The sequence below is a fragment of the Dermacentor andersoni genome, chromosome 2 (genome assembly GCF_023375885.2).
Source record: "Dermacentor andersoni chromosome 2, qqDerAnde1_hic_scaffold, whole genome shotgun sequence".
Classification (NCBI taxonomy): Eukaryota; Metazoa; Arthropoda; class Arachnida; order Ixodida; family Ixodidae; genus Dermacentor; species Dermacentor andersoni.
The window spans coordinates 102,189,700-102,204,245 of record NC_092815.1 but is presented as its reverse complement, the minus strand read 5'-3'; the positions used below and the strand labels follow the sequence as shown (position 1 = coordinate 102,204,245).

General features: G+C 49.0%; 1 protein-coding gene across 1 annotated transcript in view; it reads left to right on the top strand.

Annotated features, from left to right (window-relative positions):
* Window positions 1-14,546, top strand: part of LOC126541520 (peroxisomal ATPase PEX1-like) — a 90,852-nt gene that overhangs the window by 61,685 nt on the left and 14,621 nt on the right. The window contains exons 18-21 of the mRNA XM_050188313.3: window positions 4,432-4,600; window positions 6,455-6,609; window positions 10,637-10,812; window positions 11,989-12,107. Of these exons, the coding sequence (XP_050044270.1) occupies window positions 4,432-4,600; window positions 6,455-6,609; window positions 10,637-10,812; window positions 11,989-12,064 (576 nt within the window). The 3' untranslated portion in view covers window positions 12,065-12,107. The remainder of the gene's footprint in view (window positions 1-4,431; window positions 4,601-6,454; window positions 6,610-10,636; window positions 10,813-11,988; window positions 12,108-14,546) is intronic.

Sequence of the window (14,546 nt, the reverse complement as noted above, 5' to 3'; positions counted from 1 at the left end):
ATTGCTATTTAAATAGAGATGCTTACACTCTGTGTTGTATCCGTGTCAGCCATCAGAGCATGTTGTCCTGTCTTCCTGTCTTGAGCGCAACAGGTTTCATGCCCTAAAATATGTATGGCGCCCGTTGGAATGGCGTGACGCAGCTTTAGAGCGCCAATTCGTAACGTCCGCTTTAGTTTGCGAACTCTAACCTCCGGAGCAACGGTTCGTTCGTGTTATACGTTGTGGGGTCTCACACGTACCCTTGGGACAAAGGAACGACAACACTGTAGTATAAACAATCGCAAGGACATTTATTGCGTCTTTTACACACCAATCTAGCCAGCCGAATCGTTACCAATACTACACGCCGATGGACGCTGACGAATCGAGGAAGTTCGACTCGCCGCGACAGGATAGCGCGCAAATATGTTCGCTCGCATGCTGGACACGAACGCCTAATCGTTCACGTGTATACAGTCACGCGAACGGTGTCGCGTTCGAACGATCGATCCCGTCCATTCCGGTGTCCAGCTCCTATAGACCGTTTCATCGGGCGAGGAGGATATGGCGCGCGGAGAGCCTTTCCTCCTCTCTGGCTTGGGCGATCCAGCGCGGCGCTGCTTGAAAGTATTGCTGTCGCGTGCTGTGGAACGATTTCGAGATGTTTTAGATCTTACTTTGTGAAATTTACGCCATGTTCGTTCATATAAGGTCGTCAGGGAAGCCTTTCGGTGCATCGGTAACTACTGTAGGCAGAAATATGTCTTGGGGGCGCAAAAATGTGACGCGCATAATCAGCCACGGTGTACGCGCATTATCAGTCGCGGTGCGTGTATGCGTTGTTTACTATATTGCTTATATCGATTTTAGTTCAACAAAGAAAACCGGCGTATCTGTATTAGCAGCATTAAATGGTAAATCAGCTCACTGTCTGATCGATTGGCGTAGGGAGTAAAACATAAAACATAAGAGCGCATGCTCGTGCACGGCCAACCTAAGGCAACCACGAAACGTCTAAGCGGCAGGCGCTATCAAATATTTTTGATACACTGGCATCGTTCTCACGCATTTCAAGTGTAGTGTGCTTGAAATTACCATATGTCTACGCTAGCCTTGCTGCATGAGGCCCGTGGCGCTGCTCAACACAGCGATCACTGCGGTTGGTGAGCCAGCACGATGCATATATAAGCTGTGTGCTTCGGCATTGCCTTTTTGGCCTGTATACAGCCATAATATATGAGAGGGTTCGCATAAAAAGAATGCGATGGCTATTTCTGAGCGCAAAATTTCCGTAATACGTGTGAGTACGTCGTAGAGAACTGAACGAACACAACCGAAAAAAAAAATTCGGCTAACATCCTCTTTCTCTAAAAAGCAAGAGAAAACGGGCTAACGTCTCGCAACGTTTATAAATATATAACCACTGATGCCGTATGCTTGGACCATGCGCTATATAGAACAAAGATATCTGTAATCTAGCACCTACTACTGCTTAGGACGCTCGCGCAGTTCGTAAACGGTCGCTTTGCTGGACAAGCTTAATTCAGACTGTATAAGGTATGCTGCTATTACTAGCCAAAACTATTTTATTCATGGGTGGAAACCTCATCCATCCAACCAAGTAGTCACGCAATGTAACCTGCAGCGAATAGTTTGAATGCTTGTCAAACTATAATAGCACAGCTCCTATCGTAGCAGAACGGTACCCACGCTGTTACGATCGTCGCGTATGTTTCATGGCTCCTAAACCGCAGCTTAGAAATAGAGGATAATACTGTAATAAGGTCACATTACTGATTGGAACATTCGGAAATACACAATTGATCTCCGAGGCTGATTGTAGGCTCAAGTATGCGCGCACACATCGCACTGCGTGTTCCGTCCACCTCAACGCCAGCAGAAATTCCGGCCATGACGCCTTAAAATCACTTCAGCAAGTTTCACAGAACCGTTTACCATGTAGAAGATGCGCGTCATACTAAACAGACCGCACGACCGCGAAAACAAACGCCAGAACCTGCCGCCGAGCGTATACCTGCCATTCAAAAGACCGCTTTCACCCAAGCCAGTATGGCGCTGCTCATAGGCGGCGCCACTGCGTTCACAATATGGCGGCGCCTACGAAAAAACGGTCTATAGACCTTTCGCTGGACGGTCCCGCAAACGGTGAGCGAGCGAGCGAAACGTCCGCGCCTCTCGCCGACCCCAAGCTAAAGAGGGAGAACCTACTCACTCCGGCACCCCACAACCCCTCCGTTAGGTGGCGTTAGCAGCGCAACACTCGCGCCATCCTGTAATATGCTGTAACCCTGCTGTAACCACACCGGCCGCCGGCGTCGCGTATAGCTAAGCGGAGAAGCCGGGTTACAGGAGACGCGATGGCCATGCGGGGAAAACAACATGTAGGGGACGCGTGAGAATCCAGCGTCCCCACAACGTGCTTAGCTGTATTTCGCATACTTCGACGTTGCACGATTTTTTTTTTTTCATCTGGGCACATCACACGCGCGCGCGTGCGCGTGACTTACGCATGTCAAAATCGAAGAGCTGTTAGGTTTGCCCGAAGTATAAGACCGGTGCATCGCGCGACAGTGTTTAAAACACACGTCGCGTAGCTGGGACATGGTCCTCCGACATCTATTTTGTTTGAATCTTCACATTCATGTTTTCATTTGCCGTTGACTGCGCCCGTATACGCAGGTCGAGGAAAGGTGTCCACCACGGAGAACTCGAATTGCGACCGTCAACTAACCGTGCGCACGGGAGCCCGCTACGCGCTGGTCGCAAAAATCCTTGTTGACGCTGCAGAGGCAGCCTCGCAGAAACCTGCGCTTATAGTGAACGCTTGTACACGTGTGTTTTGTGCGCGACGATTTCCGTACGGCCCGCAAACGCTGTGTTTCTCTTGCGTGTGCGGGGGTGGCAGCAGCAACCATCCGCGTCCTCGTGCATACCGTACTCGCGATCCTTCTCCTCTAAACAGATCTGCGCCCAGAAGCCACCTCGCTTTTCGTTCGGGCACAATGCCGTACCGCGTCGCGCTGTGCCTGTTTCAGTCCCTCTGGGCGGGATTGAATTTGCTATTTTTATATTCGTACGGCCACCCTCCTCTAGTTTTTTTTTTTATATATATATATTTTTTTATCGACAAGGTGCGCCTCACGCATAAGCCGTCTGTGGCCGGCTCCGATATTTTATTGTTATTTCTGCCTATTGTCATCTGCTTTTTTTCCCGTTTTATTCGAAGCTGTTTTGTTTGGTTCGACCTCTTTCTATTTATTCTGCGCGCATCGTGGCTTGTTTTGCATGCGCGTAGTCTCCGCGGATTTTATTTTTATTAGAGTGAGAGGGGATTTTGCTGGAGCTTTAATACCTTTATCGGTGTTGTGCACCGGGTGCTTATTTAATCCGACGACCGCTTCCTTACTTCGCGGTGGACTCTAGGAAAAAAGAAAAGGTGGCGGACAAGAGGGCGCTGCAGAAATCGAGCAGCGTAGAGCAGTGACTACTTTATTTTCATTTTTTTCCCTTCGTTCTGAAGACTCAGAACCAGGTTTTATGCACAGTTGTCCTGCTGCACCGCAGGTAATTTGCCGTAAGTCATTGCGTTGCGTTTTCGGTGCCAACGTGCAATCGCCTCTGGTGCCTGTCATGTTGGTCACGCCGCTTAGGCATTACGGTGAGATGCGAGTTGTGACAAATGTAGTATTGTTCTTGTGAAAGACGCCAAAAATCAGTCGGTTCCGATGCTTTCCCAGTGAATCACTAAAAGTTAGAAATATTTGTAAACCTTCCAATTAAATTGAATTAAATTCTGGGATTTTACGTGCCAAAGCCACCATCTGACTATGAGCCACACCGCATGTATAGGGCTCCGGACCCTCCGTGGTTGCTTAGTGACGTTGGAGTGGCGCTGCTAAGCACGAGGTCGCGGGATCAGTACCTGTATTATTTTTTCTTGCTGATGACGTGGTCTCTAAACTATTGCTTCAGAGCGTACCTGCTTTATTCTCATAAATAGATTTAGGCGCTTTTTGACAGACTTTCGCTTGATACGCACAGATACGGTGTACCTTGAAGAAGCATCCGAGTTCACTGAGTAGCGCGGTACTGTGGCGCCATCTAGCATGCAGTAGTTAAATGGCAGCTGTGGCCCCGCAGGTTTCGGTGTAGCCCTCGTGTCCTTCCCCGACTTCTTTAAAAAATATATTTAGGCAGGTGACGCATAACAGGCTTCAGTCAAGTAGATGCCATCTGCTGCAAACGCTAAGTATGAATTGCTTTAGCATATGAAATTTTGCTTGGTCACACATCTCGGAGGCATATAAGACGTAATAGAGACCTCAGACAAGATGCTTGACGAACCAGTGAGCACACTGAGTAGGGCTTCCTGTCCCAAATGAAAGAGTTTGATGCAGCGATTTGGCGCTCATTTCCGGTTCATGCAAGGCGGAGCGCGCGAGCATCCTGGTCGCGTTGAGCCGCAAGCTTCTGCTGGCCGACGACGTGGACCTGGACTCCGTGGCGGCGCGCACCGAGCATTTCTCCGGCGCTGACCTGCAGGCCCTGCTCTACACTGCGCAGCTGGAGGTCGTCCACGAGGTCTTCCCCCAAGACGGTGCGTCATCTTTTTTCTTCATCGTGAGAACATTTGGCCAGCTGGAACGTTGGGGTATTTCACTGCTCCGGGAAACTCCCATCAACGACCTCACTCGAATTTCGCTCAGCACTTCGCGTAGCTGTTACATACGGAGCTTTCTTTCTTTCTTTCTTTCTTTCTTTCTTGTTAAGATGAAAAATAAATAGAGGAGTTGTCGCTGGTTGCTGGCAGTGGCTGTTCCTTTATAGGAACAGAGAAATATAGAAAAGAAGTATAAATTCTTGAATTAGAGAATGCTTAAATAAAACGGAAGAACATGTAACGACACCAAGAATAAATAGCTTCCAAGGTGTTCAACGCCGGCACAAGTGCTCGTAGTAGTAAACCAGTGGGCTCGCCAGTACTTTGGTTGGGTTAAGGGAAGTAGTGCGTCTATATAGGTAGCTCAGGAAAAACGACGATGGAAGAGAGAAACTGGAGCACGCATCTGTCCAATGCAAATTTTGTATACCTCTTGAGAATACGCGAAAAACTACGTCTCCATACCTTGCGGTCACAATGGAAGGGAGTTAATATTTCGTGATGCCACATTTAACGTGAGCCGTTAAAATACTTCGTGAACTGTAGGGAAGAAGTTAGAACGTTCTTTTCGAGCAGAGCAAGGCAGTTGTGAAGTGGCGCGTTTCTGCAGACGTCTTGTTGTGCTGTCTCTCGCTCCATGGAGTTTTCTTTCTTTTTTTATACAATTTTACATCTAGATGAAATGTGTCACTACTGTCTATGTGAATTTCCCAATGGGCGCTGCGTCACCATGGTTATGCCGATATATGGGTGGTTCATATTCTCCTGGACCGCCCCACGAATAAAGCTTTTGCAGAATGAATATTTCATAAAAAACTCTTGGTTATCCCGTCGTACTTCTTGCATTAACGTTTATCTACACATTACAAGTATGCGAAGGAGACGGAAAGATAAGATTGAAACCGACGCACGGTTAGCGCGGACCTCGTATTTCGCGCAAATTTAGATATCATCCGTTACATGTTTACGTTCGGTCGTACTGTACACCGCAGCGCGAGTCCTTGTTTATGTTTTATCAAAAGATTTCTTTCATAACAGTGCAGAAAAGGAGCAACTTACGCGCTGTTTTGGAAGAAACTCGATAACTATGAAAGAGAGAAGGCGCTGTTTGCCAGACACGTCTGGTTCTCCGAAAAAGACATCCATCCGAAACCGCCATTTCCCAACATTCTCTTTCATAGGATTACATTCACCGTGGTGGCATATATAGTGGCTATGACGCGGCACTGCTTAGCCCGAGGACGCGCGATCAAATCCCGGCCGCGGCGGCCGCATTTCTATGAGGGCGAAATGCTAAAAACGCCCGTGTACCTTGCATTGGGTTCACGGTAAAGAATTCCAGGTGGTCGAATTTAATCCGGAGTCCCTCACTACGGCGGCGTGCCTCATAATCATACCGTAAGTTTAGCGTGTAAAACCTCCAGAATTTAACTTTTTTTTAAAATCATGAAACTGTAAACGATGATGATTCCTAGTTGCACCCCTTTACATCTGGGCAGGGGCAAATAGTCACCTATAGGCTTTGTAAAGTACTTGCGTCCTACCTTAACGTAATCTAGCGCTTTGCCTATCTGCTTTATCTCGTACTGTATTAGCCATGCATGAAGAATCAATCCCCCCATCTCTTCATAGCTTTTTTTTTTTTTTTTTCACCAATACTCCAAGCACCTTTTGCTCATCTAGACCGCGTCTTACAACCCAGCACCGCAGTGTCACCATTCAGTCTAGATAACCATAAGGGAAACTCAGTTTCTCTCCTCTTTTCTGTTGTACGTGTCTCCCGTGCTGCAGAGCTCCAGGGAGACAGTCCGGGCCGACGCTTCGACTGTTCGTGGTCGTCGGACGAATCGCCGGGCCTCGGAGAGTCCGAGTTCTTCTACGCCCCGTCGGTCAGCCAGGGTCCCACCGAGCCCGTAGCTGACAAGGCACGCCAGCTGCAACAGGAGGTCCGTATACACGCCTTGGCGCTCTCGTGGTCGTAGCTTAATTGGATATGCATGCGCCGGAGGGAATACGGAACATTGTGCGCATAGCGCTTACGGTATCACTTTTGATCGGAACAAAGGAAAGGAAATGTATACCCGCTCTTATAGCGCACGAAACATCTCTCACTCGTGGGAATTCTTCGTATCTACAGTTCGCGAGTGAACTGTGAAAGCCTTGTGCTTTACTGCGAAGTTGTCAGAGCGATGACATTGTGCGCATCACCAGTGCACGTCTTTCTTTTCTTCTCGGTGCCTATACTAATCGCGAATACATGCTAGCCTATTTGAAAGGAAGCATTGCCTGGTGCAGGTATTGTAAAATTAAGCTTTTTAAGGTATGTTTAGATAACCGCAGCGGTTTCAGTACACCTCGACGCCACGACAAATTCTGCAGCATACTGTCGACGATGCACCGCGCATTTCATCTAGCCGCACACGACGCTTAGCATAGTTGGCAGGACGCACACATTCGGTTGTAAATAAGGATTTATTTTAATTTTAATTTTAATTTTTACGCCGCCGCATCAGATTGTCGATGTAGGACGTGGTGGCATATACAATTACGTTGGCGTGTCATTCACGTTGCACGCACACTCTTTAATATACCTTTTTCAGTTCTAATAAAAATATATTTACCTGTAGTACGCACTGCGCGAAATATCACGTGTAGTCTGTGTACCGTAGACCATAAAATATGTACGACCCTCCTGCTCGCCTCACCGCGGTAAATGAAAACTGAACGGGCGACCCTGGTGAACCTCCGAAGCGCCTCTCCTGGACCAGTTTCGTTTACCGCCACGAGTTGGCTGAAGGTTGCCGCTAGTTGGCGGGATCGCCGCCAGTCGGCGCCAGCGGCACCGCAGTAACAGCATATTGCAGTGGAGAAGCGATGCGTCTTGGCTCGGACAGTGCACCGCTACAGCTGATTGGCGGCGGCTGAAGCTGTTGCAGAACTGTTGCGTCTCGTATTTCACTGTCTAGTTAGCATCCTTTCCGTTTTAACCGAACAGTCATTCCTTGTTTTTCTTGATAAAGGCACGGGGTTCACAACACTGGCGCCTACTTCATCAGACATTTCTTGCAAACTTTTGTTAAGTTTGTGCGTATTCCTTACCTCTACTCCCAACTTTCCGAAATTGTCTCGAGGGCAGCCACTGTACTAGACGCGCGTGAAATGGCAACCACATGGAGCGCGTTACCGACGAATTTTCCGCCCGACACGTCCAAAAAGCGTTCCATGTTTTTGCTGCCTTATGTTCAGCTGCCCGGCGCTTTGACCGGGGATAACGTGCTTGAGAGATATTCGTAATAAAGAACAAATGGAAAGACGTGGTTGGCTCATCGGCAGTGAGGTAGCATTGCTGTATCGTAGAAAAAGAAGAGAGAGAAAGAGAAAGAAGGGTGCTCAGGATAACATGAAGCGAGCAAGATAGTGACGCCCAGTCACATTCACCACAGTGCGGCGCACTGTGGTGCATGTGAACAGTGAGGCGCAAGAAACAGATGGAGCTACAAGGATCAGCGTTCTTTCCGTGTGGCACCTGTCTCCTGTGCCGTACTGTTCTATATCTGCTCTTTACCAAGGTGTACCAACCGGTCCACTTCAGCCCCCTGTTAGCCTATAATGCTGCACTGATGCACGTACGGCCTGTGCCAGCGCTATCTATGACAACGAATTTCATTGTTGCAACTGATTACACACATCATGTTCTGGAGAGTCGCCTGGGAAGGAACCTGAACTAACTCTTTATAGGCCAACTACAACGAAGTTTTGGTCCGCGTCAACAACGCAGCTTCAGATATATATATATATATATATATATATATATATATATATATATATATATATATATATATATATATATATATATATATATCAGCCTCCGTGCAACATCTTACGTTTGAAATACGAGTGGATGCGCCACAAAGAGCTCGCGATACTATACCTTTTTGGTAGCGAAACTAAAAAAAATTGTCAGTGGCTTAGCTCGACTATGCCAGGATATACGTAGCGAAAGCGAAGGCATAGTATGGTTAGCCTTGGTTAATCTTGATTGCAAATCCAGGTTAGTCAGGTTGTCTAGTCATGTTGCGGTGTTTAGCCAGCCGTTCGACGCACTATTCGTCTGTTTCCTGGGCGATTCGTTTCCTCTTCATCTCGTTCCGATGTCGATTCCAGGCCTCCTCCTGCTTATCAGAATTGTCGCCATCCATACTGCTGCCTCAACTGAGGTTACGGCGCACGCGAGCTCTCCTTTTCAATCCTCCGACATGTTATCAGGCATGCGACGCAGCTGGCGAAGCGAGCGGAGGTGAACGCAACGACGGGGAACGCGGTGTGACGTCATGCGCCTCCTCGGAGCACGGCCACGGGGAAACCGCAACTTCGCGGCCGGTAAAGCTTTCGCTTTAAAAAGAAGAAGCCACCGTTACCGTTCGCTTGAAGTGGCGTACACATGACCAAGAACGTTCAGAACCAGCGCGGATGGCCGTGCCGAAAGAAAATGTGCAGAAACCATCGGAGATGATTGTCAATGTAAGCAAATAGCCCGAACAAACGATTGAGCAAGCGGCAGCACTACTCGGTTGCTCGAGAGCGCGTGCCCTTTCACTCGGCGCCTTCCCTCGCCTTCCCGCGGAATTCCTTCGTGGCAGCCGTGGAGAGCGAGCGCGTCCACTTCATGCTGTCTTCAGTATGTCGGCGTCAATGCCGTGAGCGTTCGGCAGAACGCACGCCTGCGCCTGCGGTGTGACAGACGTCTACTTGGACGGGAGAACATAGACCCCTACAGCTTCGGCCCCTCCCCTTTCTGAAAAAAAAAAAATGCAAGAAAGTTGCAGTTTCGCCCGAGAGGTGAAGCATCGGTTGCGATAGCAAATTAGTAGACAGCTATACAAAGTAAGGATAATAGTTTTATCGGCCGTATGAACTTGTAAACATTCGCTTACTACATAAATTAACAACCATGGTGTCACGCGCGCACAAGCAAACAAGAACAAGTCTCCCGCGATGACCGCGCACACTCGCTTTCAAAACGCTGGAGTGAGGAAGCGCGGCAGCAGCAGCGGGTGGGTTGACCTTCGTGCTGCCTCTCGCTTCAACGCGAACTAAGCGCCGAGAACACAGTGCACACAAAAATATAAGCATCACGGTGACGCCGACGACGGTGGAAATGCGCCTGGAGTGTCCATATAATTGCTGTCGCAGTAATAAATTTCATTCATTCATACTTGGTGGGCGAGAATCCGGTGTGGAGCAGCAGTGGGCTGGGCGACGATGCGCCCCCCCCCTCCTTCCCTCCCCGCCACAAAGTTGCGCGAGAGTTTACGCACGACGGCCCCTCCTGCCCTCCTTGACCCGCCTCCCCATTTCGCAACTCCGTTGCCCGAGAGCGCACGCCCTTTCTCTCGACTGGTTTCCTCGCCTTCCCTCACCCAAGAACGACCACCGTCGTACCACCGACATGTCACGAAAGCGACGGGGAGAGCCAATGAAAGTTATCCGCTTCAAAATCCCGGAGGCGACGGGCTCGAGTTTACGTGATATGCGCTAACCACTAAATGCACGCGGCGGCTAACAGAAAACTTAGACAATCACCAGCCCTAACAGCTTTGGCAAGATTGCTTCAATGTTATGAACTACTCATTGATAATCGATTTAGCCAAACTGAAATTTCGTTGAAGTTAGCATTTAATTGTAGCAGGAGATGTGCTTTTTCCCTTTCACCACTTTCATATATGCTTTCTCCTTCGCTAAGGTCTACACTTGCCGTGTACTCAGACTCAATGGCGCATTTGGTAAGTGGCACTCAGACGGAGATTTTGCCGGTTGTGTTTGCAAGACAAAACCTCGTGCAGCCATAACGTGTAGCAGTAGTCCAAACCCGTGGTCCAAACTATTGCGCTTCCCAGGTCTCGGTTCAAATTAATTGCGGTCGCCTAGCGCGCGTTGTGGACTTCGCGCGTTGATAGCTGGCGTTTATCGCAGGTGAGCGCGCTCTCTGAGAACTTGCTCGGCCATGGCCCGAGACGCCAGCAGCATCGCCGGTCGCGGCGGGACAGCACCGCCCTGGCACTTAGCATCCACCAGCGGCACTTGGAGCAGGCGCTCGCCAATACGTCCGCCTCCATCTCCGACTTCGAGAGGAGGAAGTTCGACACCATGTGAGACGAATTCTTTGCCGTATATGCATGTGTTGTACCCAACCTAAACCAAACCAACGCGCCTTAGCAAGATTAGAATGGTGGAACGAACTTCAGCGCAAAGCGTCGTCGCAAGTAAGGTCATTGTTTCCTTGAAGCTTGTCGCACGTGGTTTCCTTAGCGGTGGTGTTCGGAGCTGAGCACGTCACCGTTGTCATTTGTGACGGTCTCCATGCTGCTCAACTATATAGTGTTGCAATGCGGGCTTGTTGGCATAGCATCTTGGAGTACTCTTGTAGCGGATACAGACGAGGGCGCAAGAAGGCACATGGCGCCGTGTCCGCGCCTTTCGTGTGCTTTCTTGCGTCCTCGTCTGTATACATGCGCTACAGTTCTACTCTTGCTGCACTCTGACCAAATATTTGCCGAAGTGCGCCACTGGCGTACGACATTGCCGCCCCAACTGTAGGCGTCCCCTGCGACTCATCGAGCCTGGTGAAACACCGTGTACATGCTACGTTTTTGCGTAGCGTTACCACTTTATATATCCTTACCGTGGCCGGTCCTGGCCACTCACCGTCGGCGCAGGTTCGACTATTGCGCGCTCTCCATGCGATGGTAGAACATGACTGTTGAGGCAACGGGTAGTAGCGCAGTTCTATATAGGTGAACCTTTTAACACGCCGTTACCCGCCGTGGTTGCTCAGTGGCTATGGTGTTGGGCTCCTGAGCACAAGGTCGCGGAATCGAATCCCGGCCACAGCGGCCGCATTTCGATGGGGGCGAAATGCGAAAACACCCGTGTACTTAGATTCAGGTGCACGTTAAAGAACCCCAGCTGGTCGAAATTTCCGGAGTCCTCCACTACGGCGTGCCTCGTAATCAGAAAGTGGTTTTGGCACGTAAAACCCCATAATTTAATCGTCACCGTTCTATTGCAGACAGCGACAAGGCAGGTCAGTTTCCGATTGCGCATATATACCGCCGTAGCGTGTCGCGAACGCGTGGGGGAATCGTGGTTGACCAGGTAATCATGTGGCCACAGTGGAGACGTAGAACAATGCTGAATGGTTTTGTTTAACGCAACAAGTGTTGTTATCCCGCTTCTTCAATGATTGAAAGACAGACTAAGAACTACCGACAAGTGTGATTCCTCTGTTCGCGCTTTCTTTCTTTTATTTCCTTAACTCTCCGTAGATACTCTCTGTTCCAATCGGGTTCGTCGCTTGCTGAGCTTCGGATGGCAGCTGGGCAGCGTGTGACGCTGGCCTGAAGGCCCCTGGAACGATGGTGTTCTCAGCGGATCTCGCTCTTCGGTGAGTTTCTTTTCTTTCTCTCTCTTCTTTTTTTCTGTAATCGGCAGCATTTTTTGAGTGTGTCTGCAGGCAGTTTGTATGTCAAAGTACTGCTATAAACTGAGGCGCACGTCATTGGGATATAAGAGAGAACAGAGGACGTGTATGCTTGGTACGTTTACCACAACAAACTTACCGCCTCCTAAGAACCATACAGGGCTGAATGCATCCTATTGAGAATGTCGCCTTATTTAACCGCGGTCAGTGACAGCTCTTCAAAACGTGCCTCTTTGGCACCACTTAGTGCGTTTCCTTACGCGCATAACTGATATATAGGAACGATTTATTAAGCGGGATTGCGTATCTCAATTTAGTACGATACTTCTTAGTGTTTGTGCACATTCACTTTCAAACTTATACGTCAGATCTAAAATGTTAGAGGCTCTCATAGAGCTGTCCTTGTGTAATGTATACCTGCCGAGTGTTGCGTACTCCAGGGTAGCGTATCGTACTGCTGACGAGTTGTAGCGACGCCTGCCTAACGAAGCTCGACCGACGTTACTATTGGGTAGCGTGGCGTTGTCGGCCGGCTGCAGGCATCCGGTAGACCATGGCGACCGGGCAAGGGCGTTACGATTTCTATTGCGAAACTTGCACGGTTTATTCAACGGTTGATGAAAGATGATGAGAAGAGAATGATGTGATCTAAAAAAGTACATTTCGGAGCCGCCTAAATAGGCTCTCTACAATCGTGGGAGGGATCTTGCTTCCGTCGACGTCACGTGACCGGCACAGAGTGATTTGTGGAAAGAGGGCCCCTCCTCCTCCGGTTATACCGAGCCTGCTGCAAGGAGGAGGGCGTCCCGCCTCCGGTTATACCAAGCCTCAGGTCCGGGAATTGCAGACGCTTGTCCTTCTCTTTTGGGCGTTGCTGCTTCGCGAAAGTTCCCCTGTAGAGCTTGACAGTTCGAGGGAAGGGTCCCTCTAAAGTCGCACGCACGCACGCACGCACGCACGCACGCACGCACGCACGCACGCACGCACGCGCACACACACGCACGCACACACGCACACACACACACACACACGCACGCACACACACACACACACGCACACACACACACGCACACACACGCACACACACACAAACGCGCGCACACACGCACACACACACGCACACACACACACACACACACACACACACACACACACACACACGCACGCACGCACACACACACACACACACACACACACGCACACACACACACACACACGAGGCCTGTAAACACTGCGGGGCTTCCGCCAGACCGGCAGACACTCAAGATGAGCATGGCGAATTAGGAAGTCACGCTTCATTTCGACGAGGCGCGGTGGGTGAAAGTCTTTTCTGCACGAGGTGCTAGACGCCAGCCGTAACACGAGGCACTAACATTTTGTACTCTTTTATAATATATCACTCTTACTAAATAACCTTACCCAGCTAACATCTTTGCTAATGATCCCGTATTGCAGTCGCATCTTCAGCTTTAGACCATATTAGTGTTCTGTAGATTAACAGCTTTTGAAGTGGACAGGACTTTGTAAAGGCTACGTCGTAAATACCTGAGCATACATTTAGCATTGCTTATGATGTGCACATCTAGACAGAGGTCAGCAAAGTCTGCGTCGTGAAAATTCTGGGATTAGCAGCCGTACAGTACGCACTGTTCCCACCGGCGCGCCAGCTGCTCAAAGGTACACTAAAGAGGAGTATGATTTCTTCTGTATCAGTACATTACCATTCTACACTATAAAAAAAAGGACCACTCTTATCATTACAAGATGCTTGGTAAGCAAGAAAAAGCGCAATAACAAAAGGCGGGTGGCGACGCCGCCGTGAAGTTACCGCACCAACTCTCCGTGACGTCATGGATTTTGACAGCGTGTTCTATACTCGCGGACAACTTTCTGTGGCAGGTGTTTGTTTTCTCTTCCCCAGCTTAATCTAACGTGGATGAAAACACGGAACTCCTTTCAGAAGCGCTCTTGTGCGCGCTTTTCCTCCGTAGCTTTCCCTTCATTGCCACAGAAAGTTGTCCGCGAGTATAGAGTATAGGGGCTAATTAATTCTCTTACGGTAAAAATAAACTACATTGTGCGCTAAAGGAGCCATAGATTGAACATGGAGAATATCGGGAAGACTTATTAAGCCGAAGCGGCATTAAAAAAAAAAAAAAAGAAAACTTGAAATCCGTGGCGTCAAAGTGACGTACCGGAGTTGGGGATTCAGCGCGAAATTCTAAAAATGAAACTGTGGCCTTCATTTTCTGTTTGAATAACCGACCTATCATTTCAAAATTAACAACAGAGTTTTCAAAGTGCGCTTTATCCGTCTAAGCTGATTCTGTGTTTTGCTTATTTGATATCGAGATTATGATTACTATTGCACTGTTCTCATTTATATCCAGCAGATTTTTTTTA